General features: G+C 37.5%; 1 protein-coding gene across 13 annotated transcripts in view; it reads right to left on the bottom strand.

Annotated features, from left to right (window-relative positions):
• col25a1.2 (collagen, type XXV, alpha 1, gene 2) overlaps positions 1–24,427 on the bottom strand; it is a 246,576-nt gene that overhangs the window by 70,259 nt on the left and 151,890 nt on the right. For 12 of the 13 annotated variants that reach the window (XM_031896008.1, XM_031896009.1, XM_031896001.1 and 9 more), the window contains 6 exon segments: positions 21,637–21,708; positions 20,226–20,342; positions 16,703–16,738; positions 9,636–9,662; positions 5,739–5,783; positions 311–364 (listed from right to left, as the gene is read on the bottom strand). In XM_031896008.1, coding sequence (XP_031751868.1) covers positions 311–364; positions 5,739–5,783; positions 9,636–9,662; positions 16,703–16,738; positions 20,226–20,342; positions 21,637–21,708 — 351 coding nt within the window. 13 annotated transcript variants of the gene reach the window in all.

Raw genomic sequence — 24,427 nt, forward strand, 5'->3', positions numbered from 1 at the left:
TATAAGATATATATTTTTTCCATTGGTGGATATGTTACTTAATAGTTTTTTGAGTTTTCAAAAGTATTAAATGCAAAATAATACATGTACGTAAATATATAGAATGCATAGAAAATAGATTGTCCGCATTGTACAGTCTACAATAATGTCAGTTTTCATTGTTTGTGCTAGCTAATGGCAACCTATTGGTGAAATGAAGCGTTCTATTAACACTTGCAGCTCTGCAAATGTAAGCATAGGACCAACCTAATAATAATTCTTTTTAATATGAATACTTTAACCCATGTTTCTTTATATGGTGGAATCTTACCTTCATTCCAGATACTCCATCAATGCCAGGTGTCCCAACTTCTCCTTGCTCGCCCTGAAATAACAATCCAAAAGAAAACACTGCAGCATGTATATTTATAAATAAAAAAAATTATATTCTATGAATTGTGTGTTGTGTGTTTTACTGATGTTTTACCTAAAACATACTTAAAAATGGAGCTTAAAAAACCAGGCTGATCAGTACTAATGTTTCCAACCCAAACCCAAATATTACTGCTTTGTTGATGAGAAAAGCTTATCTTTCAATTCAATTCCAGATTTTCCCATAGACCCAGATGCAATTCAATGAGAAAACCTTATATTCATTTTTTTCACTTGAAAACTCAATTGAAGTATATGGGAAAAACACTGGAACTGAATGAGAAGAAATATATTTTCTATCCTCAAACTAAATCTGACCCGTAAGTTTTCAAATGATAAACCATGGGATTGAATATTTAATTATATATTTATTGTGTCTATGAATTTCAGACTAATATAGGCAGTACAACAAGTTTCTTGTTATATACAAGCAAAATAAGTTATGGCATCTTGCTACTCAGCACTGCACCACATGAACAGTAACAATTGTAAGGTTAATAGCTGAAATTAATTAGTAGAGGTTAATGAGCTTTTCTAACTTAAATATGTATTAACGTGTATATATATATATATATATAAAGAGTGCTTTCTGTTTTAATTTGGGACACTAGGGAGCCTGTTCCAGACATCACATTTCCTAGACATAACCCACCTGCACAGAATTAGGGAGGTGTATAGTTCATAACATGGACTACGCTAGTCAGAAAACGGCAAATTTTAAGTTCTGTCATTGAAGAGGATTGAGGTTGAAAAAGACATGTTATGCTAAATTTGTAATTTAGTTAAACATCACTTGTTCTTGCATTGCTAAACCTTTCATAAAAAAAGACTTTTCATACAATCATCCATCAACATGTAGTTCCCATATCACCACAGACTGCTGTTTTATGCATTCGTTATCTTACAGCAGAGTTAATAAGTAACAACCTGTTATTGAAAAAATGACCACAATGCGTTCCATATTTTTCCAACCACGAAAATATTTTTTTCTAAAATTGCCTAAGAATAGTTTTAATGTGCATATCCACTGTGTAAACCATAACAAAATGGAAAAAGTATTAATTCCATAGGTGAGAATCATTTTGGAAGAAATATGCTCTGAATTAATACTGTTTCCTCTTATCTGGACTAAAAACTGATGAACATGTGTTTTAAATTATCAATTAAGCAAGTGTTGACATTGTTCTTTAAATTTCATAGGCATACAAATATATATATATGTGTGTGTGTGTGTTATTATTACAAACCTACATGCAACAAACAAAAATATACTCAGCTCTTGTCTCTAAATCTGGCTTGCATTTATCCCAAGGAGGGAGCTAAACCTATTTGAACAGTACTTGGTTGAACACAGTTTTGCAGGCATTTTTATCCTTGCATTTATATGAGCCCTTGAAGTTTTTATAAAATAACTGAGTGGTGTCCCAGCAGTACGGTTTGGTTCTATGCTTATTCTTTATGATGCATTCAGGCCAGAAAGCCCTTTTGAAGCTTAGTGATGGATATGCAGTCAGCAAGAGTAAATCTGACCCTGCTCTCACTTATTCTGCTTCAGGAGTGAAATGCCAAAAGCAGGCACTGAGATAGATTCCAACTCCTTCTCCACATTGTCTATTGCTGGTTTGAAATGAGAGATGAATCTTTTCCTCTCGCCATATCAGAGTCACAAAGCAGAGGTTTACACATAGTGAGTGGAAACAGCAAGGTTCATTTGTCAGTCTTAGTTATTCCTTTTGTCTCTAAAATACTATTACGATGAAGGATACGTGTGAGTGGAGGCAATTTCAATGTGGTCAGTGAGCTTCAAAAAGTATATAGACTGACTAGCTTGAAAGCAAACCTTGTGAAGAATTCCCACAGACCTAAGGCCCAGTGCTGGGGCAGCAATGACATTTCAATAAAACACAATAAATAAAAGAGAACACAAATGTAAGTTTTGGTATTAATTTACTACAAATATGTTTTAATATATTTATATACACATTTCTGTTGTGCTCTAATGCGAAATTCATCTGTGTGCATTATGTAGTCCATGCTTTTTTTGTCTTATAGCCAGGTTAAACAGAACGAGTTTAAGAAGGCATTTCCTAACTGTCTGACAAATGCATCTCAACATTTCCTACTAATGGATTCTTTCCTACCTTTTATTGCTTGCATTACTTGTGGAAACATAATACTTTAACCTTTTTGTACGTTGTGTGGTATTTAGGGGGTTGCAGGAAATACTGCTTTAATGTGTTTCACCTACCCATTTATTGAGGACCTCAGTATACAGGTCACATGGTATCAATCAAAACTCCCTAATGACAGCAGGAAGAGTTTTGACCCAATGCAGCTAGCACAACATTAGAGAGTTTCTACTTTTATCGTCTTACTTGCCTACAGTCCTTTTGCTATAAATACTGAAAATATTTTGTCAAATGCAACAGAATTAACTAATATTCATCTGAAGGGCTGCTTGAGTTTTACCAAATAGTCTGTGAAAAGTGCCAGCAAATATCCATGACATGATTTTTCATACAACCACAAACTCTTACCAACTTGTTGAGTTCTAGGATACTGATAAAACTACCTTTTATACTACCTGACTAAGAGATCTTTCCCCAGAATGGTGATGATAAAGAGTACTCTTGTTTTATGAATGCAGAATTGTCATTCTGAACAGCATCAATGATCCAATGAATGATGTGTTAATTATTCAAATTACTTTCTATTTATATATTTCTTTGCCCTTTGAGGGATGAATAGGCCAAGTAAAAAATGCAGACAATGTAAGGTTAGGTGATACCTTTTATTGCCTAAGTAAGTAAAAATTGCAAGCTTTTGGAGCACCCAGGCCCCTTAGTCAGGCAAAACACAAATGAAAGCTGGAGAGCTAAAAAATGGTCATCTCTATCTATCTCTAACTTCCTAATTTATTGCCCATGAACCTTTTTCAATGATCTAACAGTTAGCCAATAAAAGGTATCACCTAACCTCACATTTTCTGCTCCTATGATGATTTTAATCTGCTCAGTGGAGTACTGAATGTTTATCTTCTATGGTCCGTCTGTAAGGGTGAAGACACACGGAGCTACTAGTAGCAGCTACTTCTTGTGGCTACTAAAATAGACAATGCTGATCATTTACTGATAACTGTCTCTATGTGTTTTAGCAGAGGCAATTCTCAGTATTGTCTATGGCAGGGTATTTTCTGGCGTTTAGTAGCCCGTGAAAAAGTAGCTGTTACTGGTAGCTCAGTGTGTGCCAAAAACCCCTCTTCCTCTGAAGACAACTTTGGGCGCCTGCAGGACATTGCAGTGACACATATACCATCCCACCGGTGATTTACATTCTAGCCAGTGGGATGGCATTGCGGAGAGATTAGCCGCCTGCAACAACAAAGATTTGTCGCGGGGCGACTAATTTCCCTGTGTACCACTGCCCTAAGGACCGTGACAAATCTCCCATATCGCGGGTGATTAGTCTCCCCGAAATGCCATCCCACCGGCAAGGATGTAAACCGCTGGTGGGATGGCATACACGGCACGGCGATTTTCCAAAATTGCCAAAGTTGCCTTGAGAGGAAACTTCAACGATTTCAGCGCTGCGTATGCCATCCCACCGGCGATTTACATTCTAGCCAGTGGGATGGCATTTCGGGGACATTAGTCGCCCATGACAAGGGAGATTTGTCGCACGGCAACTTATCTCCCCATCTGCCACGGCCCTAAAAGTTCAGTTTGAGGCGTGTTTATTCATTACAACAACACTACAGATAACTAATTATAGCACCTACTCCACTGTAGATTGAAAGGCGTCATTCTTGACCCTGGGTGGCACAAGTGCAAGAACAGCCATGCAAGGTATGGAGCAGTATAAGGCCCAACCCACATCGGAGGTTGGTTCTTACAGCCTGCCCTAAGGCAGGTGGTAAGGAAAGATGTGGCTGTGACCCCCTCTGCGCTACAATCTGCACTTAGTGCCAGATGATATTTGCTGGATATTGCAGCCAGCAATTTCACAGCTGCTACTGTTTTGCCTTGGAAGTCCAAAGTCTGTTCAGTTAAAATGGTAGCTAAATATAAGACCATAGTTGATTGCGTTGTCAGACAATTGTTCAAACTATCTGCTTGGATCCAAAGCTTTCACTATAGACTTTCTTTAAAGATACATAGAATTGCCTATTGTCTATAAATAAGACAGGTGACAGAAAAGCTACCATATAAAATAAATCAGCTAGGTTCTTATAGCTGTCTCTCTGGAAAATAAAGAATAAAAGCCTTTCAACTTCTTGGGCATACTTGCAATAGCAGTGTTCATAAAGCTTTTATCATGAGAGCAATATAATATCTGTGAATCTGAACTGAAATTCTTATTTTCTTACCTACACATGTGACAATGATCTTGCAGACTTAAGTAGACATTCTCTAGATTATCTTTAGCAGTAGTGCAGCCATATGATTTGCATCTACAACACCATTCAAGGGAAACCTAATGGTTCCTGTGGACCTTGCTTTCGGTATGTGTTTATTCCTCTGAGGTTAAACAGTAGCCACAGTTTGTGATGGTTTAGTGTTTCAAAGTGAATTTAGCATCCAAACGCAGACTTAAGTAGATTCTAGCTTTTGTAAATGTTTGAGCTTAGAAATATTTGAAGGACCACAAATATAAATGTAATAAATAACATATGCAAGTACAGTCTATTTGGGGAATGTAATACAAGTCATAAATGAAAAAAACTCCATAAAAAAGAGCAAAATGTGCATTTCACAATATAATATTAATAATGATATACATTTTTTGCACACAGCTGATTTTTAAAAAGGTTGTGCTGATTTTTTTTTGTAATGACAAATTATGACATTTTCAATATGACGTTTTATTACATATGCTGCCACTGGCACTAAAGTTCATTGCAGGTTTACAAAATCTGCATAAAATAAATTGAAAGGAAAAATTAAATAGTTCTCTGCATTTTACACATATTTGTGCACTTTTGTGGGTACTAATTAAAATAAATAAAAACTCTGCTATACACTAAGAACATTTGCCTAGCCGTACCAATGCATTCTACATGGAGATGCAAAAGACTGGATCCTGAAGGCAAGAAGCATTACAGCCCCCAAAAATATGCTTTGCTCCTGTTTTTGCACTTTGCCCCTTTGATAAAAGAGCTGTTAAATGACAACAAAACCCAGCCTTTTTTAAACAGTGCCCCCTGAACAGACCATAAATGCAACTGAGTTGGCAGCCATTTACTAACCACAATAATGTACAATGGAACCTAGGATCAGGCATGGATTTAATGTTTATCCAGTCTATCAAATATTTATCAATCTACTTACCTTTTGACCATCTACTCCAGGAATTCCAGGTGCACCAATGGACCCCTAAACATGTACAAAACAAACAGATACTAAAGTAAATCTACAAACTTTGAAACAGTCAAATGTTCACAATATATATATTAAGGTCTAAAAATAAAAAAGTGAGTGTTTCAAGACGAGAAGTGTTTCATGTCAACATATAGTGGTGCCATACCTTTAGGGCTCTGGCACATGAGGGGATTTGTCGCCTGCGTTTTTTCCCCCAGGCGCTTTGGCGACAAGTCGCCACGACAATACACACAAAGAGATTTCATGCGAGTTGAGCTCCAGGCGATCTGCTACCCATGGTACACTCAACAGTTAACCCTCCCTCATGTTTACTCAAGTCGCTCAGAAAAGGGTCTGTGTGCGATTTGAAACTGCAGGCGACTTGAAGTAGCCTCGTATGTTTTGACGCTGGTGATTTCCATTGGTTTAGCATTGGCGTCTTGTCGCTCGTCTTGTCGCCAAATCGCTCTTTTTAAAATCGCCGGCAACAAATCTCCTCGTGTGCCAGAGCCCTTACGCTGGTGCAAAGGACTAACCAAATCCATACGTGGTGGGTTGCAAGTTAATGTATTACTTCTTAAATGTAGGTAATTAACTGACTTTTCTTATCTTACTCACCTTTAAATAATGAGAGTTTTTTTCTCTTTGATTTTGTTAGAATAAGGCTTTGTGTATTTTGGTTTGAAACTTTAGCAGAGCTATCATTTATAGTTTGTACAGTGAGTATGCGGCTATAAAATGAGCATTGCAAGAAAAATATGTTTTGCATATGAAAATAAGTATTATTAAATTGTATTGCAGGGTTGAAGGTGGGGCATAATGAGATAAACAAGGGAGAAAATTTTTTACAGTTACATGTGGAAGTAGGGGGCAGAATTGCAGGGTAAGTGGCCCACAGCTTGTTCATTACAGGTTTGCCACTTTTGGTGAAGATGCCAGGGATGGCAGCTTTAAAATGGCATGTATGAAGCAAGCTGACTCTCTGAGCATCATGCAGGCTAGTCAATACAGGAGGGGAGAAGGTAGACAGGGCAATCTGTTTGTTGGATCCAACATACAGTGTGATATTTGCCTGGTGCTAGGGTTTGGCATGTTGGAACAAGTGCATTACTGGGGGTGCTGAGCAAGAACTAAACTCACTGATACACATTGGTACCAATGCTAATGTTAAAGGAAGTGCTGAAAGTCTTCTTCATCTTAAAGTGTAAAAGTTTTTCTTTTTTTCCATGAGAGCTGTGAAATAGAGGAATTCTAGCCTAAAAGTGGCTGTACTAGTGGATACATTAGATCAAGATTCTTTAGCAAATTAGAAACTACAAGGGTACTGATACTAACACGCAGGAGTAAAATGCTGCTCCAGCTTACTCTTTATTTAGTGAAAATGTTATTTCTACAAACATGCACCCAAACGTCAGTTAATGCTTAATAATGCTTTAAAAAACATATATTTTTCCCTACTACAAGCAACTCAGTCTTGTTGTTTGTCAATAGTACACTGCAAATCGATGGTGTCAGGCACAAGGAGAATTAAATTTACTGGGGGTTCCAAAAGTTAGGCACCCCCTCAGTGATAACAATAGCTTAGCTCAGTGCTGTCCAACTTCTGTTGTACCGAGGGCCGGAATTTTTCCGACCTACGTGGTGGAGGGCCGATAATGGAAGCCAGTTTTGACCACTCCCCTTTTTGAAACCGCACCCACTTGAAACCACACCCATGTTATCACATGACCATACCCATATTAATGGTTGTAGTACAGCAAAAACCTGCCATACTCTGCCTGCCCTACCCTGCCTGTGTGCCATACTCTGCCTACCCTACCCTGCCTTTGTGTGTGCCATACTCTGCCTTCCCTACCCTGCCTGTGTGTGCCATACTCTGCCTGCCCTACCCTGCCTGCGTGCCATACTTTCACTGTGTGTGCCATTCTTGGCTGGTTTGTGCCATACTTGGCCTGTGTGTGCCATACTCTGCCTGCCCTACCCTGCCTGTGTGTGCCATACTCTGCCTTCCCTTCCCTACCCTGCCTGTGTGTGCCATACTCTGCCTTCCCTACCCTGCCTGTGTGTGCCATACTCTGCCTTCCCTACCCTGCCTGCGTGTGCCATACTTTCACTGTGTGTGCCATTCTTGGCTGGTTTGTGCCAAACTTGGCCTGTGTGTGCCATACTCTGCCTGCCCTACTCTGCCTGTGTGTGCCATACTCAGCCTTCCCTACTCTGCCTGTGTGTGCCATACTGTATGGCACACACAGGCAGCCTACAGTGACACAATGCTGGCACTGCTCCTACAGTCTGCACAATAACTATATATTAAAAAACTTTTTAATTGCAGTACCACCTCAGTATATGTTCTTTTTGTAGTATGCAGGGATTATTTGTGGGTTTCTACTGCTCCTGAGGTGTGAACAGGGGAACAATGGGGGTGATTACAGCCTGAGGTGTGAACACTGCAGGGGGTGAACAATGCAGAGATTAAAAGGAGTGAACAACACAAGGGATTACATATTTAAACAATACAGCCTGATTACAGCCTGAATCTGAGGTGAGAACCATGCAGGGGGGCAGTTAATCACAGTACTGATTCCATTTAAAGCTTACACAAGAGTAAGCCATCAAAGCAGCCAGACAGGTGGGGGGCCACACAGAGGGGGGCCCGCGGGCCGCCAGTTGGACAGCACTGGCTTAGCTGATACCCTGAGTCACTGCTCCTGTTTCCTGAAAACTGCACTGGACCAGGATATTTCTCTAGGAGCACCTCAAATTGATCTTCTGCTTCTTCATTCTTCTCTGGCCCTGGGCCAGTAAATGTGCGGTAGAATGAAAAAGCCAGGTTTCTGCTTTAAGTTCATTTTTTCATTCTCTTGCACATGTGCACGTGGCATAGAGAATGAAGAAGCAGAAGAGGGTTGTTCTGTGGTACTCCTACATAAATACCCTGGGTCATGCAGTTTTCAGCAGACAGAAGCACAAGCCCAGGGTATCAAGTAAGTGATTGTAATCACTGGAGGGTGCCTAATATTTGGCGCCCCAAATAATTTGAACTGTCCTCACAGCAGTTCCCTTTTAAATAACATTTGCAGCTACAGGGGAATAGACTTCTCTCAGGCCAAAAGCCAAGTCAGAACATTGCAAGTTTCAAATCTTGCATAGTGCTCAGATAATAATAAGTCGGTGTTTATTTCTCTTACATAATAATGATGTATGTTATTCATTCCCACAAAGCAATTAAATGTTACTGGCTTGTAAATATTTGTACAAATATATCTCTAATACTTGCACACTCTGCTGTTTCAAATCACGCACTTAGTACACTGAATTGCTTCAGTAAATTCACATTCTAAAAATGTCAAGATCCCATACAAGAAGCTGGTTCTCGTTTCTTTTTTCAGGAAACGTGCGCGTCACTTTCAAGCAGTTCCTTTTACATCATTTATCAGTAACACCTATGGCCAATTTTATTTTTTGTTTGTTTTCTTCTTTCATCATATGGCACCGATCTCCAGTACATATGCAAGACTACACTTTCAGTTTGAAACTTGGAAACATTATACGTGCTGGAAAAAAAAATATCAAGCCTGAGTTGCACATTGTCTCAGCGGAAAACTACAGCAACCTTTTAACCTCAAGTTCAGCAGACAGAGGGAAAACAGTCTGCCATGAGTCGCTTGAGTTTCCCATAATGGAGGAAATTAGAAATCTTGTGCCTCCCATTATACAGCAGAATTCTGGAAAAGCACACTCAACAGACTAAACTAAAGACTTCGTTGTGGTCTACAGTAGCCATTCCCATGCACCTTCCGTGTTTGCAACTTGGCTGGAAAAAGAAGTAATTGCTTTTGCAGCAGTTTATTTGGTTGAGTGCCATACCTTTTGTCCAGGAGGCCCCATTGGACCCTATAATAAATAAAAAACAAAAACCAAAGTTAAATGTAAAACTAAAAGTAAAACTTGAAATGCAAGAAGGTCTTCATTACCTGTATACAAAACATTTATGCCTCAACTTTGTAAGAAATGATGTTTCACAGACCTCATTAAATTGTGGCTGAATAGCTGCAAAACTGTACACAACCCCACACACCTTTTTTTGACATAAATTTCCCTGCCAATTCAGGAAACAAAAAAGTGATAGTACCAAATCTATTTGCTATTTATTACAAAAGAAATCATTTGTCACATTACTTTTTATTCTGATTTCTTTACGTCCAAAGGGTAACCATGCCAACAATATCTCAAACTCCTTTTTTCCAGCACTGCTCTTGTGATAGAGACTGCAATGGAGTTCTACTGCCCAATAATTTATTCAGTTAAACTCTGTATTTACAGTATATTTTTTATCGTTTTTCCTGTTTTCTTGGATTTGAACATTACAGCACAATGCTTTCCAGTTTTTCCTGCCCTAGGATTAAAATAATGAAATGCTTGGGACTGGGGGTTTTCTAGACTAGGACTTTTTCTGTAATCGGGGTCCCCTTTCCTCTTTAAGGTTACTTAACAATCATTTAAAGGAGAAGGAAAGGCTAAGTCACTTGGGGGTGCCAAAATGTTAGGCACCCCCAAGTGACTTTAATCGCTTACCTTGTACCCCAGGCTGGTGCCCCTCTTTGGAGAGAACCGCACCAGCCCGGGGTACTTGCAGCGAGTGCTTCCTCTTCCTTGTTTGCACTTGCGCATGTGCAGTAGAGTGGAAAGCCGAATTTTAACAAAAAAGTCGTCTTTTCACTCTACTGTGCATGCTTTGGCCCAGGGATTTTGCCGGCAGAGTGAACATGGAAGAAGGAAGCGCTCGCTACAGGTACCCCGGGCTGGTGCGGTTTTCTCATAACAGGGGCACCAGCCCGGGGTACAAGGTAAGCGATTAAAGTCACTTGGGGGTGCCTAACATTTTGGCACCCACAAGTGACTTAGCGTTTCCTTCTCTTTTAAATACTAAATAAACCCAATAACATTGTTATACCGACAATACAGGTTTATTCAGTTTAGATAGGATTATGTAAAGGTGCTGTTTTATTAATATATAGAAAAAGGTAATCATTTTCAAAAATGTAGAATTATTTGCTTAATTACTGCTTGATGGAAAATTTTAGAGCTTTGTGGATATCATTTCTGATGAGAGATATCAATTTCCCTTTTTAATTACACCGTGGAAGAAAATAAAGCAAGCAGTTCAACTGCTCCAAGTGATTACTGTCATATGGTAGCTAACTGCCCCATGTATCATTACCCAAGGGTTCCTGTGTCAGCACATTATACAACTTAACAATGTTTATTATTACAATTAGGGGGTTTCCTAAAATGAATTTCATAGCATCTTTATACTCCAGGAATTGTTCTAAAGCTCTGATCCCCTCTCAAGAGCAACTGATTCTTGGTTCCTGCATAAGTAAAGTCATGTGTTTTGGCTTTATTGCTGTGTTTCACATAAGTCAGTGAATGCATAACAGCCCCACTATTTTAGGTTTCCTTGGATAGGAAAGCAGCTGTTGGATCAGACCACAACCTAGTCAATTCCCAAGGAGGCAGCTTCTGTTAGCAGTGCTTTCAACCTGAAGGCAGCTGTTTAATTGCAAAGTCAGCTCCCTTTAGACCAAATGCCATTTTAGATGATGGCCTCATTTTTAACACAGGACTGGCAAGTAGACAAGGGTCATACTATTAACAAAATAACATTACTGCAACATATATTACATCAATTCAGACCAACTAGCAAACCATGTGTATTTCTTATTGATTAAGATTCCATCTTATCCAAGGCCAATTCAAAGAAGCCATTCTTTGATTAATTACTTGCTGTTCAATTATTGTAGCTCAATTGTTTTCACAGATGTAAATGGACACTAAACAATATTAAATATTTTAGCTTTATATGAAATTGTCACATCCTAAATGGATGTTCTATTAGCATCCATTTCAATTGTCTCTTTTTTTTATTTAAGAAACTTTTTTTTACTACTTTCTTGTCACATAACAGTAGTCCAGCCAAGTTTTATTGTAACAAATTCTGGATATGTCTCTTACTAACTCTGATTTGAGAAACAGTTACAGCAAGATTAATGATCTACTTACTGAATAGTACAAGGATTCTATTGTTTTCTTGCAGTTGCTTGGAAAGGTATTACTAGCTGTAAGTAGCACTGGGCAATATAAGAAAGGGTTTCACAACCAGTGCAACTGGTTAACTCTTAACTAAAAGTATGTTTGTGTAATAATAATCATTACTAAAGTTAGTAACATTATAAAAAAAGAAAAATATATATCTTATAATAATGCATTGTTTCTTTTACTTGAATGAAGAAACGTTGTGTGTAGGGTGTTTACTGGAACAGCCAGAAGACTATTCTTACTGAGAAAGTGCATGCACAGCATCAAAATCTTAAAAGCTTAATGATATATTCACGTAGTTTAACCACAGTCAATCCATTTTCTGTCTTGTCTGGTAAAAAGGGTATAATTTTGAGAAGCACTGCAGGCAAGAAATTATTTCCAGCTCAATATAAACTGAACTGAATGATAAAAAGCTGGAATTGTACACAACTTGTATTATTCATATGTATCTATTTTGAAAAGTGGATGACATGGGACAAAAAAGGCTTGTACATATATGGTTTGCTCATTAAACCTGGAACTTTTTTGGGGAGGTTAACACAACTATGTAAATAATTAAAGATTTTCATGTCTTTTCCCTGTGTCTCCTGGAAAGGCTTCATAAAGAAAACATGTGGTTAAGGGATGGGTATACTGGCAATGCATGAATGGTAATGCTCTGCCCTTCTATCCAAGCACTTTGTCGACCACAGATTGTTGGAACACTTGAGAAGTGTCAGCGATTGTCCCTGTCTACCTACAGCATATAAGGACCTTGTAAGCCACTAGCACTTCTAAGTACTGGAGATCAAACTACAATCCCACTCTCAGAAGACCAAGAGGGACAGGAATGACTCTGATAAATATGGACAAGGATGAATAAGGCTGAAGCAGCTGGTACTGAGCACTGACAGCATGCAATCAGAATCACAAGGAAGTGCCAACATTCAGGAAATGCTCAGAAATCTAATTGCGGCTATGTGTTTCCAACTGGCATGAGATAGGCTTCCACATCAAAGCTAGTTTGCAGGAGAATAAAACACTAACCCATTTCTGTATTTGCTGAGGAAAAGGTTATGTGTACAACTGGACCAACCTATGTTCCCAAACTACACAGGGATAATCTTGTTCACCCAGTCACATAGTAAGATGCCATCACACTTCTCTAGTATTGCTCACTGCTTTGTAATGGGATTTTGTTTGCTTTGTGGGTTTGGCACAATATAACATTTCAATGAAACAAAGAAACAACTTTCCAGTGTGACATCTAATTGATGAGGGTCTTTTCTGAGAATTATAACCAGTGTTCTATATAGAAAGGGGTAAAGTACTACTAGAAGACTAACTATGAACTCATAGTCCATGTATATATGGAAAGAAGAGAAGATTTTTTTAAACAATACAAACAAATACACTTTATACAACTATACCAGATTTTACTGTTTTTAAAACAAACAATTTTTGTATATTTGTTATTACATACTACACTACTATTTTAAAACTGTCCTCATAAGCTGCTTAAGCACACTTACTTAAAAGCTAAATGAATTAAGATGGTTTTTCTCCATCTGTATATATCAGCCCATAAAATATTATGTGACTACAGTAAATGTACCGGGCCCTTAAAAATGTGAACTCTAATTCACAAAATTCGCGGGAACTAACAGTATTATATACATATAACTTTAAAACCAAAGTTTTCTTTTGATATAAAAAATAATTTAACCATGTAAAAAGCAAATCTGAAGCCAAATGGCAGAAATGTGAACTGGATTAACAGCAAAAAAGAATCTGTTATACCAGAGAGATGCCTTAGGCACATTAGGTTCTACATAGGGTACATTGCTTACTTTCATATCGTTTAACTAGTACATCATTCGAAGATTAAGCAGATTTAACCTTTTCCATGGAGGCAGCTGCTGGTTGCCAATATTAGCCGGAATAGCAAAGAAAACACATTTTCAATTAAAAGCAGGAAACTCTCATCTGCTGCCAAGGGAGCACAGTTTTACTTTCTAGAGTTATAAAACCAAGTAGAGCACTAAATAAATACAGCAGTTAAAATAATATAGGTGAATGGCTGGGGAGAAAAAAGTTTAGTGTCCTATATAAGTCAATGAGCAATGTGCAGATTTCTGAGTAGCTTAACACCTCTGCAGCCAACCACTTACTGTACTTCTCTCTTCTCTGCATCTCTGTGAGCAGTACAGACTTGTCTTTTATTGGGTAGTAACAGAAATTGTAAGGAAAAATAAGTTAATAATCTAAGGTCTGAAGTATTTTCACACAGAACAGTAAATCTCTGCAGTTGTATTAATACACATGAGTGCAAAGTTCTATGTTTGGCCTTAGACATCCTATTATTTGTTCTTGAGGGAGAAAATGAGGCAGAAATGCCAAAGCAAAAGTAGACAATGTGGCTGCTACTTTATAACTTATATATAAATAACATAAGAGCAATACAGAATATACTCAAATAAACTATAGCCCTTTTACTACTCTATGATAGGGGAAAATAACCCTCCTCATTTTTTTACATGAGCTCATGCAGTTGGGATTATGTTCAAAGGATACAAAAACTCTATCTGATCTGTGCATCTGGGACTTTAAGTCCCTTCACTTTCCTGAGAGTCTGTGCACCACCAACTATGCAAAGCAGAAGGACACCAAGTCCCAGAATCCCTCACTTCACAAATGAACGACATTAAGGTTGCATTAGATTTTGTGCCTAAGGATAGTGGAGCAGGTGAAAATGGTCCCTGTGATCACAGATTTCCTTTCAACCTGTATGGCGGTGTAAAAAATATTTTTAGAGTCAAAAAGGTGTTTATGCACCTTTTCTACATACCTAACTGAATGAGCTTATGTCAAGAAAGGTGTATATTTTAGCTGTAGGCTAAAAGCAGCTTTTCAGAGTTATATATACAGTATATATGTATATATATAAATCTAAAGGTTAATGTAAAAGTCGACATTGACTCTACACCCCTCTTAGTAAAATAAAGTGATCTAATTCAGACTCTTGGATTTGACCTTATACGCCTGAAGAGAGCTGTAGTTCAGTAAGCCACATGTTGAAAACCCCTTATAAAAAAAACATTCCAAAGAGGTAACCACAAACAACCCCTTCTGTAACTTCTGAAAAAAACAAAACAAACACTTGATTTTAATAAGTGAGGTCGCAAGCCTTGTAGGTTAGTATGGAAGTCAGTCACCTCATTAAACTAGTAATGGATAATTAGCAAAATTAAATAAGAAGACTGGGACTATTTAATGTATACAAGGGTTTTTCTCACAAATCCTACTTAAATTAGGAAGGCAGTTTTATACTCTGTTTTACTATAGGGCCTCCCATTACCCACAATATCAATTCAAGACTGAAATGTGTGAATAAGTATGTTTTATATATTTGTGTTAGAGTTTGTATTAACACTCAATAGTCTACACATATCCCATCATCTATATTGACAAATATATATGTGCTTGTGTTGGGAAACTGAATTTTAATTACAAATACTGTAAGGGGGCTTAGCTGAGGTAATATATGCATAAATATATACATACACAGATGCATTATACTTAATAATTTATTCTAAAAACTTGGAACTACTAACTTGGCAATTCCTCAGTTTGTGCCTTGTAGCTATTAATTTAATAAAAAGTGAAAAATGTGTAATAACAACGCCTTTGCTGGTTTAAAAAGAACCACAGGGTGCAAAATGCTATGTAGTAAAGTGATAACTAAGGTTATTATATACAGTATGCCTTTATTCTGTATGGGAAGAAATATTTTTGAACAAAGTGTACTACACCATTAATATTTATTAATTCTACCTGCACCACTATTTGTGCCTTCTAATGAGTGGAAATGGCAATATCCAACTCAAATATGGAACACAATTAACATAAAAGTCTACAAGCTACTATTTTATATATTAGTTTTTTAATGCAAGCAAACGGAAGATGCATAGTGTGATAGGAATTATTGTAACGTTCCATAGTGTGAACTTTATTAATATGCCATAGACATATTTATACAATGCTTTACAATGCCTGTTCCTTATTCACGTCATATCCTGTCCCAGCAGAGCTTACAATCTAATTTCCCTGTCACATTCACACTACACACACACAAATTACCAGGGCCATATTCATCAGGAGCCAATTAACCTGTCTGTGCATTTTTGAAATATGGGAGGAAACCGATGTGTCTGGAGAAAACCCACACAGACATGGGGAGAGCATACAAACTCCTGGCATTCTATTTTTTTTTTGTATGGTCCTGCTCTTCACTAATGACTGATTAAAATAAATGTGCAGAGCAGTAAAACAAACAAAAAGAGATTTCTTTATGAATCAAGAACAAAAATAAATGCAAAGCAATATGAGTGTCCTCTAAAAATGTGAACAGGTATAGAAACGCAAGTGGATCCAGAATAGGAGTCTGGGACGTCTCTAGGCGAGGGAAATAGGGGTTGGTTTATACATGTCTGGGTGAGCACATAGGTTAAGCTTTCCTGTTAACTGACCCATTCCATTTTCTTTGCAATTGCTTTGCTAATATAGTCATTTAATTTATTTCTGTTATCTTTCTTATATAGAAATAAGGGATATTGTTTGTGCTTAAAGAAAACTACAAATAGGCTGGGCAATTGGCAAACTAAGTATATATAACATGTGATTTTTTTTCTCCCACCAAATTTTAGTTTTCTATTGAAAACATTTTAATAACAACCTCAAGAATACTCCAGAGAAAAACCTCAAGAATACAAAATAAGACAAAGGCAAAATGTAATGTATCCTCATTCTTTTTACACATATTATACATATATTATTTTTAAAAAAGTACTTACCATTAAGCCTTGTTCGCCTGGTTTCCCTGTCTCCCCCTAAAGGCAAAGAAAATTAAAAACAAATTTAGTTAGAAGGCTTCCCTATATATTTTACTAGCTCCCAAGATTCAAATTCATATTGTTTAGTTTACCATGTAGGGTATTCCCAGGGATTTAACATCTTATAATATTTTTATAAGTATCAGCTTTACACCTTAAATTACTTGAGGACTTAGTTGTACTACTGATTTCTGCTTTAGTCTATGGGTCACCTACACTCCATGTACCTCCAACAACATTTGGTAAACTTTATTCCAGGCACTTCCCATGCCTATATAACACTGTATATATATATATATATATATACATCCTTTAGCTCCAGTTCATATCCAGTTTAACCAATAATCATCAGCCCCTGCAAAGGACATAGTGCTATGAAACAATCTTTAACAACAGAGATCTTGACAGATTTCACTTGCAACCAAGATGCTTTTATTACTTCTAAAGTAAAAATATTTATTGTTTTATGACACATACATTCAGTCAGATAAGACTTGACCCTTCATAACCTGTACGTATGTATTGACTACAAATAAAATATATTTGATCTTCCATTGTCTACAAAGGTATATCCAGTTATCTTTCTGAGAAGTATATGCTTTTTATTACTATGACGGCATGTTGAAATTATTTGGAGAGAACGCTAGCTTCATAAAACATTGGATAATAAAGACCTGGGATAAACTGGATAGCACTAGAGCAGGACAACCAATTACTATACATAAGGAATCCTCATTTGCCTTTAAATGTCATTAAATTTAATTGTTACAAGCACATTTATTAAAAGATAGTTGAAACAGTTGCATTTGTAATGTTCACTTTTAAATGAACTCTACAGGAAATCTATAACATTAGCTAAAACACTCATAGTACGGTTGGGGAGAAGTTGAATACAGAATATGACATAATCCAGAAAATATTTTTTACTGCTTGGAATGAGAATATTCTAAGAGGCTGAGGGCAAAACGAACAAAAAGCATTTCTCAATATCTTTCTGAAGTGGATCTGAGTCTTATCTTTTTTTGTGTAAGGATCAATAATGATAAGGTAGAATGTTCAACAAACATCTTAGCAGAGCAATAATAAAAAACATTTAATATCTCGGTGCCTGCATACTCTAAAAAGTGATTTTAAATATCATTCAAGGTCTTTCAGATTAATACATGGGAATATACCGTATTTTTGGACCATAAGACGCACTTTTTTTCCCCCAGAAGTGGGGGGAAAAAGTCCCTTATGGTCCGAATATAGCCTACCGATATACTTTAAAAAAATGTTTTTACTTGCCCATGTGGTCTCCGCAGGGCCCTCCTCTATTTGCCGGCGCTTAGCTATGGCGCTGTGCGCATGCACAATGACGCGCATGCCCATACGCATGCGCGTCATTGTGCATGCGCCAGAGCTAAGCGCCGGTAAATAGAGGAGGGCCCTGCGGAGACCACATGGGCAAGTAAAAACATTTTTTTAAAGTATATCGGTAGGCTATTTGCTGGTACAGATGGGGGCAATATGTTGGGTGAAATATGTTGGGTGCTGCTGGTACAGGTGGGTGAAATATGTTGGGTGCTGCTGGTACAGGTGGGGGGCAATATGTTGGGTGCTGTTGGTACAGGTTGGGTTTTAATGCACATAAAATATTTTAGGACACTTTGTTTCAGAATCTTTTTTTCTTCATTTCCCTTCCCAAAAAATTGGTGCGTCTTATGGTCCGGTGCGTCTTATGGTCCGAAAAATACGGTAATATGTTTTGTGCTAAATATTAAGAGCAGGTACATTCCCCTGATTAATTATGTTATTATGTTTAAGATCTATGAACTGCAGACATTTTACTACCAGCAGAATGTTAAAAATGTTTAAAACCATTTCATACACTCTATGGGGCAGATTTTGAAAGTGTGAAATTAGAGCTCACAACAGCATGAGGCAGATTTATTGAAACGTGAGATTAGAGCTCAGCACAGATTTTTAGAGGAGTATTTATCAAATGTTGAACTCTCACCCATTGATAAATACACTTCTAAAAATCCCATCGGAACGAATAGAAAGTGGGTGAGTTTATCTGTGCTGAACTCTAATCTCACAATTTGATAAATCTGCCCCCAAAATTCCACCCCTTTCTATTCATCCTCTGTGGAATTTGTACAGGCATATTTATCAAATGGTGAACTGTAACTTTAGCCCACTGATAAATACACCTCTAAAATCCCATATGAATGAATAGAGAATGGGGGAATGAGTGAGCTCTTATTTAACAGGGCTTAAGCAATCATAAAGGAAGCTAACTCATGCTGGGTTTCAGCTCAACTACCATGTCAAATTTTTATATTTTTCCTGAAAATTTGCTTTAATTTTCCCAAGTCTGTTCAGGAGAAAATACTCAAAAGTGCCTGAGGTACTTGGGCCTGAGCAATCATAAATAGGCCCCTATGTTATGCATTTACTCCAGGGTAGGACTGGGCTGCCGGGACACCGGGAAAAAACCTGGTGGGCCCTGGCAGCCTAGACCCGACCCTTGCCGCCCTCCCCACTCCCTCAGCTGACCGTCCCTCCACTAATGCGTTAAACTTATGCACGCTCAGGGGAGGACGTTGGGTGGGAGACCATGCGGGGGGTTAGGGAGGCCCAGTGGGGGCCCCTGCAATGGGTAAGGGAGGCTCAACGGGGGACCCTGCAAGGGGTTAAGGGGGTGCGGAGGACACGGCCAGCGGGGGTACCAGCAGTGCCCCTGGGGCGGCAACCCCGGTGGGCCCTGCACCCCCCAGTACGACCCTGATTTACTCAGTAGATCTGAAAGGGTTTAAATGAATATTTTTTTCTTATTTATTGCAATGGTGGATCAAAAGCTGCTCTGAGATAAATTTTAAAAGCTGGTTAAGTAAATACGGCCTATGGGACCATCCAAAACATATAACATCTGCTGGAGCAGAAAAACTATGTTTGCGAAGTATATAAAAACCTCTGCTTCCATATTCAAGGCTGCGGTTTCGGTTATACCGTTCCTACAACTATTAGGGGACTAGGCAACCTAAAGAAACACAAACCCAAGGGATTTGGAAGTAAGCTTAATTAGAAGTCAGAATTTTTGGAAACTGTACAAATTAAAATTGTTTAAAGATGACCATATGACACAAAAGAAAAACAAAGTACACAGATGCCAACTGATATCTCTGAATGACCTCATTGTAAATTAAATTTAAAAAGTATAAAAACAATGAGATTTAAGCTCAGTTTAGATGCCTTGATGCATTTCACCTGTTCCATTGCTTTTTTTTTGCCACTGGGGAAAAAAATGTTTTTTGTGGTTATATTTGAACTCTGAGCTTACCATAGCTTGGAATGAAATAAATGTAACTCTGTAAATGCATTATTCTTTTTTCTTATTCCTGTGGTATTACATAATATTACAAGGCTATAGTGCAAAGCGGAAATACTTCAGAAATAAACAACACATTAAATTCAAGACCATTAAATTCTGGGAACTTACTGGAGCTCCAGACAATCCCCTTGGACCATCTTTCCCAGTGTCTCCTGGAGGACCCCTAGGACCTGGTGGACCCGGTGGACCTGGGGGGCCCGGGGGGCCTGCTTGTCCTTGATCACCCTTGGCAATAAAGAAAAGTTTAGTTACTATCATTCTCTAAATTTGTTGAGATTAATTTGTGAGAATGAGGAGGGATTGGGGCAAAATCACCTATTAGTAAAACATATTAAAAATAGTTTATCACATTATATCTATGTACAGTGTATTTTCTAAAAGGAAAACCTCTGGTTTCTGACACATTTTATGGGACATACTAAATACGCTTGGCTACTAGATTTAGTTTGCTATTCTGTTGTAAACAAAATCTACTTTTTTCAAGTTCACATTTTTTATGTGATTGAAAAATATGAATCTATTGTTAAAGCTCTACACATTTTTCATAAATTACTAAAATTACAAAAGTTACATTTACGACTTAGTTGTTCATATTTATTGGTATATTTTGGAACAATGTAACATTCCATTCAAATATTTTCAAAATCCATCTATCAGATGCAACTTCATTTGTAAGAGATTCACATGTGGGACATTTATGCTATTATTCTTATTTTCATTATGTAAATATTTATGGCAAAATGTAATCTTGTTATACTTCTAAATGTCCTGTTGATGTTTATCAAGTAAATCATTTACGCATGATTATTTAGTTAACTAAACTAGGTTATCAACTCTAATTACGGACAGAATAAGGGCTCTGGCACACGGGGAGATTAGTCGCCCGCGACAAAACTCCCTGTTCGCGGGCGACTAATCTCCCCGAGTTGCCTTCACCTGCCATCCCACCGGCAACAATGTAAGTCGCCGGTGGGATGGCACACGCGGCGGCGCGATTTCGGGAAATCGCCGAAAAAGACTCGACTAATCTCCCTGTGTGCCAGAGCCCTAAATCCTAATAAGCTTGGTAAGAAGAAATCCTTTGCAGCTTTGAAGGGAGCAATTTTACAGTAATCATCTAATTGTTTTCTTTTACAGTTATGTTTGTCCGATCATGCATTGCAGCAGAAAGAAAGAGAATAGATATAGAATTCTGCGGAAATTAGCAGAAAGCAAAGAACCTGCTGCAGAGGAAGCTGTTTTAACAAATCTCACAGAGGCATTGTTTCTTCTAAATTCTGGATATAGTAACAGACCCCAACTGACCGTAGAATATCATAGTTATCAAAATACACTGTCTTATATAGGATATTATGATATGAAATTAAAAGATATTTTTTTCTGTATAAAAACATAGCACATTAAAAGTAAATATATTAGCAAACAATTCAAATGTATAATACTGAACTGAAAATCTAAAAACCATTAAGGCAAAAACCCAGGGCAGAAAAATCCAGACTCATCAAAAATTAAGCACTACCTTAATCAGGCGGCGTTTTATTAGCTGCTGATCAGCAGAGAGAAAGCCATGATTGATCTTAGGAAACACCATCTGATCAGTGAGATGAGGTCAAAGGTGGAAGTTCAGAGATGAGAAAGTTGAAGCAAAGACATCAGAAGGCCCCAGGAAAGAAATAAAGACATAAGACATAAGCATTAGCTATAAAAATCATGCCAAGCCACCACTGGTAGCCTTTGTCTGGAAGGGAATCTCTGACTTTTTGGAGGAACAAATGCAGGGGTGTTACTTTAATATTTCACACAATCCTGCGTGTATAATTAATTTTATTTAGTTTTAATTAATTAAACTTATAATTAATGAACTTATATTCAATAACTCGAGTGTTATTTTTCACTAACTGGTAAGTGATTCCCATGACAAACTACCAGCAGTACAGTGCAAGTATCCAGCCAGCATTCTGTGACATGAAATACAGGATATTCAAGAGAATCTGTTTCAGTAAAATTTCCTTTTACATTTTCCCTGTAACTATAATTAATACAGAAATGCCAACATTTTTTGGCCTGCTTTTCTCTTCTTGAGCTAATAAAAATAAAGATTGCTATCAAATTCTCTTTCAAATTCATGTTCACTGTTTGCTGCTGGACACTCGACTAGACTTGGGCACATCATCATCCACAAACCTTGACTGTGAGGATCTGATTACTATGGAGAGCAGCCATTGTAGGACAGCCTGGCAAACCCTAGGGACACAACATCACATAGCACCAGACAAACCAACACAAACAACACAAAGACAATTAATGACAAACATAAAATGTGATGAACAATGTATTATTTACAAAACAGCAAAATGTACATGAAACAAAAAGTCCTACAGGGTTTGTAAAAAAATTATAGCTGTACAGTTTAAAAAAACAGTCAATAATAGTACGGTTTGTCCCTTGCATAAAGCAGCAGATCAGTTTTTACATATGGGTTGGAACAATTACAATATGGGGCACACCTTGTATATTGATATTATTGTAGTCTTAGGAGAACGCTTCCACCAAGGCCAAAACTATGGTAGGTCCAAATCATTTGTATAGTTCTGTATGTATCAATTATAATTTTCACACATTGCATTCTGTACATGTATTTTACAATACAATAGGCAATACAAATGGAATATATACTAAACAACAGTTCCTTTCTGTGTGCCATGTGGCAAACAGATAATAAACATCTGTATTAACCGGTAAATACTGTTTAGTTGGCTTAAGAGAGGAATATATTGTAATGCACATGTCCAGGGCACAGTTACTAAACCAATTCCAACCTTTTTCTATTTTTTCTGACCATCTCACTGTATGTCTTTTTTTAAACACAGCAGTTACTTCGCATCATCTTGATTTAATACATTTCAAACTGGAATGTTATTGTTAGTACATTATATTTAAAAGCATAAGATATTATTATGGTCTGGTTTCCTATGCACCAATTTCAGTATGATTACGTATGCCATATATAAATGCACATTTTTTTTACATTTTGCAATATTTCTATTTTAAAGAGTAGTACACAATAGGTATCAACTATTTACTGCATTCCTAAGGGCTGTGGCACACAGGGGAGATGGCCTTGAGAGGAAACTTCCACGATTTCAGTAAATCTCCCTTGTTGTGGGCGACCAATCTCCCCGAAATGCCATCCCACCGGTGGAAATGTAAATCGCCGGTGGGATGGCATACGCAGGGCTGCAATTTCCCGAAATCTCCCCGTGTGCCACAGCCCTAAAAGGCAAAACGATTATTTTTTTACTGTGCACATTAAAGATTTAAACATAGATTAGATGCTGTTAAACCCTGATCATTTGTGTGGGACTTTCTCTGGTTATGCTTGGGAACGTCTACATGAAAAACTTTATAAAAGAAATGGAATTGTATGTGTAATTTACTTTCACACTGACTCTTTCAGATGGTGTGAATGGAGCACAGATATTTATGCCAACTAACTAGAGTGGAAGGTAAGGTGTATAAGGCAGAACAACGGCAGATTGCATTTCTTTTTTGCATTTGGCACCCTGCTTTACTCTTTATAAATGACCCCTTCTGTCTTTCAATCATATGACCTTGATCTAGAACATTCTGCAGGAGGAATATCTATTCCAACTGACATCCCAAAACAAGTTCTAAGGGATATTTATTTAAAGATGTGAAAAAGTATATGGCTGAAACCCCTAAACCCTCTACCTGGAGACATATTGATCACAAGCAAACAAGAAATGACTATATCTGTCATTTAGTGACTGTGCTGTTTTATGGCTAAGAAACATATGGGGTATAGTAATAGGAGTAACAAACTTTGCCCCTTTTAGTGACCCATGACAACCAATGAGATGTTTGCTTTCAAAAAGTGGCCACCAAATGTTACCTGATGCTTGGTTACTATGAGTTACTAGACCTGCTGCAGACTTTAAAACATTATCCCTGGGGTTTGTGTAACTTCTACCAGACAAGCAGCAGAGATTTTTACTCCCTACCCTTTTCTGTCCAAAATTTCCAATCTGCAAACATTAGCACCTACTTTCCGTATCCGTATCCATTGTAAATTAGCATTATGCTCTTGAGATCCCATTCTGTATATCTACAGTACTGTTGTATTTATCCTACTCTTCTATTGTGCTCGTGATCCCTTTGACACATGCATGAATGATTTATTTGCTCTATGTTCAATGTTGTCATACCTCATAGTTAAGGTTCTACTCTATTTGCCATAACATTTATACATATTTAATATCCATTCCCCATTCTCCAATATATATTTTAGG

This window comes from Xenopus tropicalis, chromosome 1 (genome assembly GCF_000004195.4).
Source record: "Xenopus tropicalis strain Nigerian chromosome 1, UCB_Xtro_10.0, whole genome shotgun sequence".
In the NCBI taxonomy this organism is placed as follows: Eukaryota; Metazoa; Chordata; class Amphibia; order Anura; family Pipidae; genus Xenopus; species Xenopus tropicalis.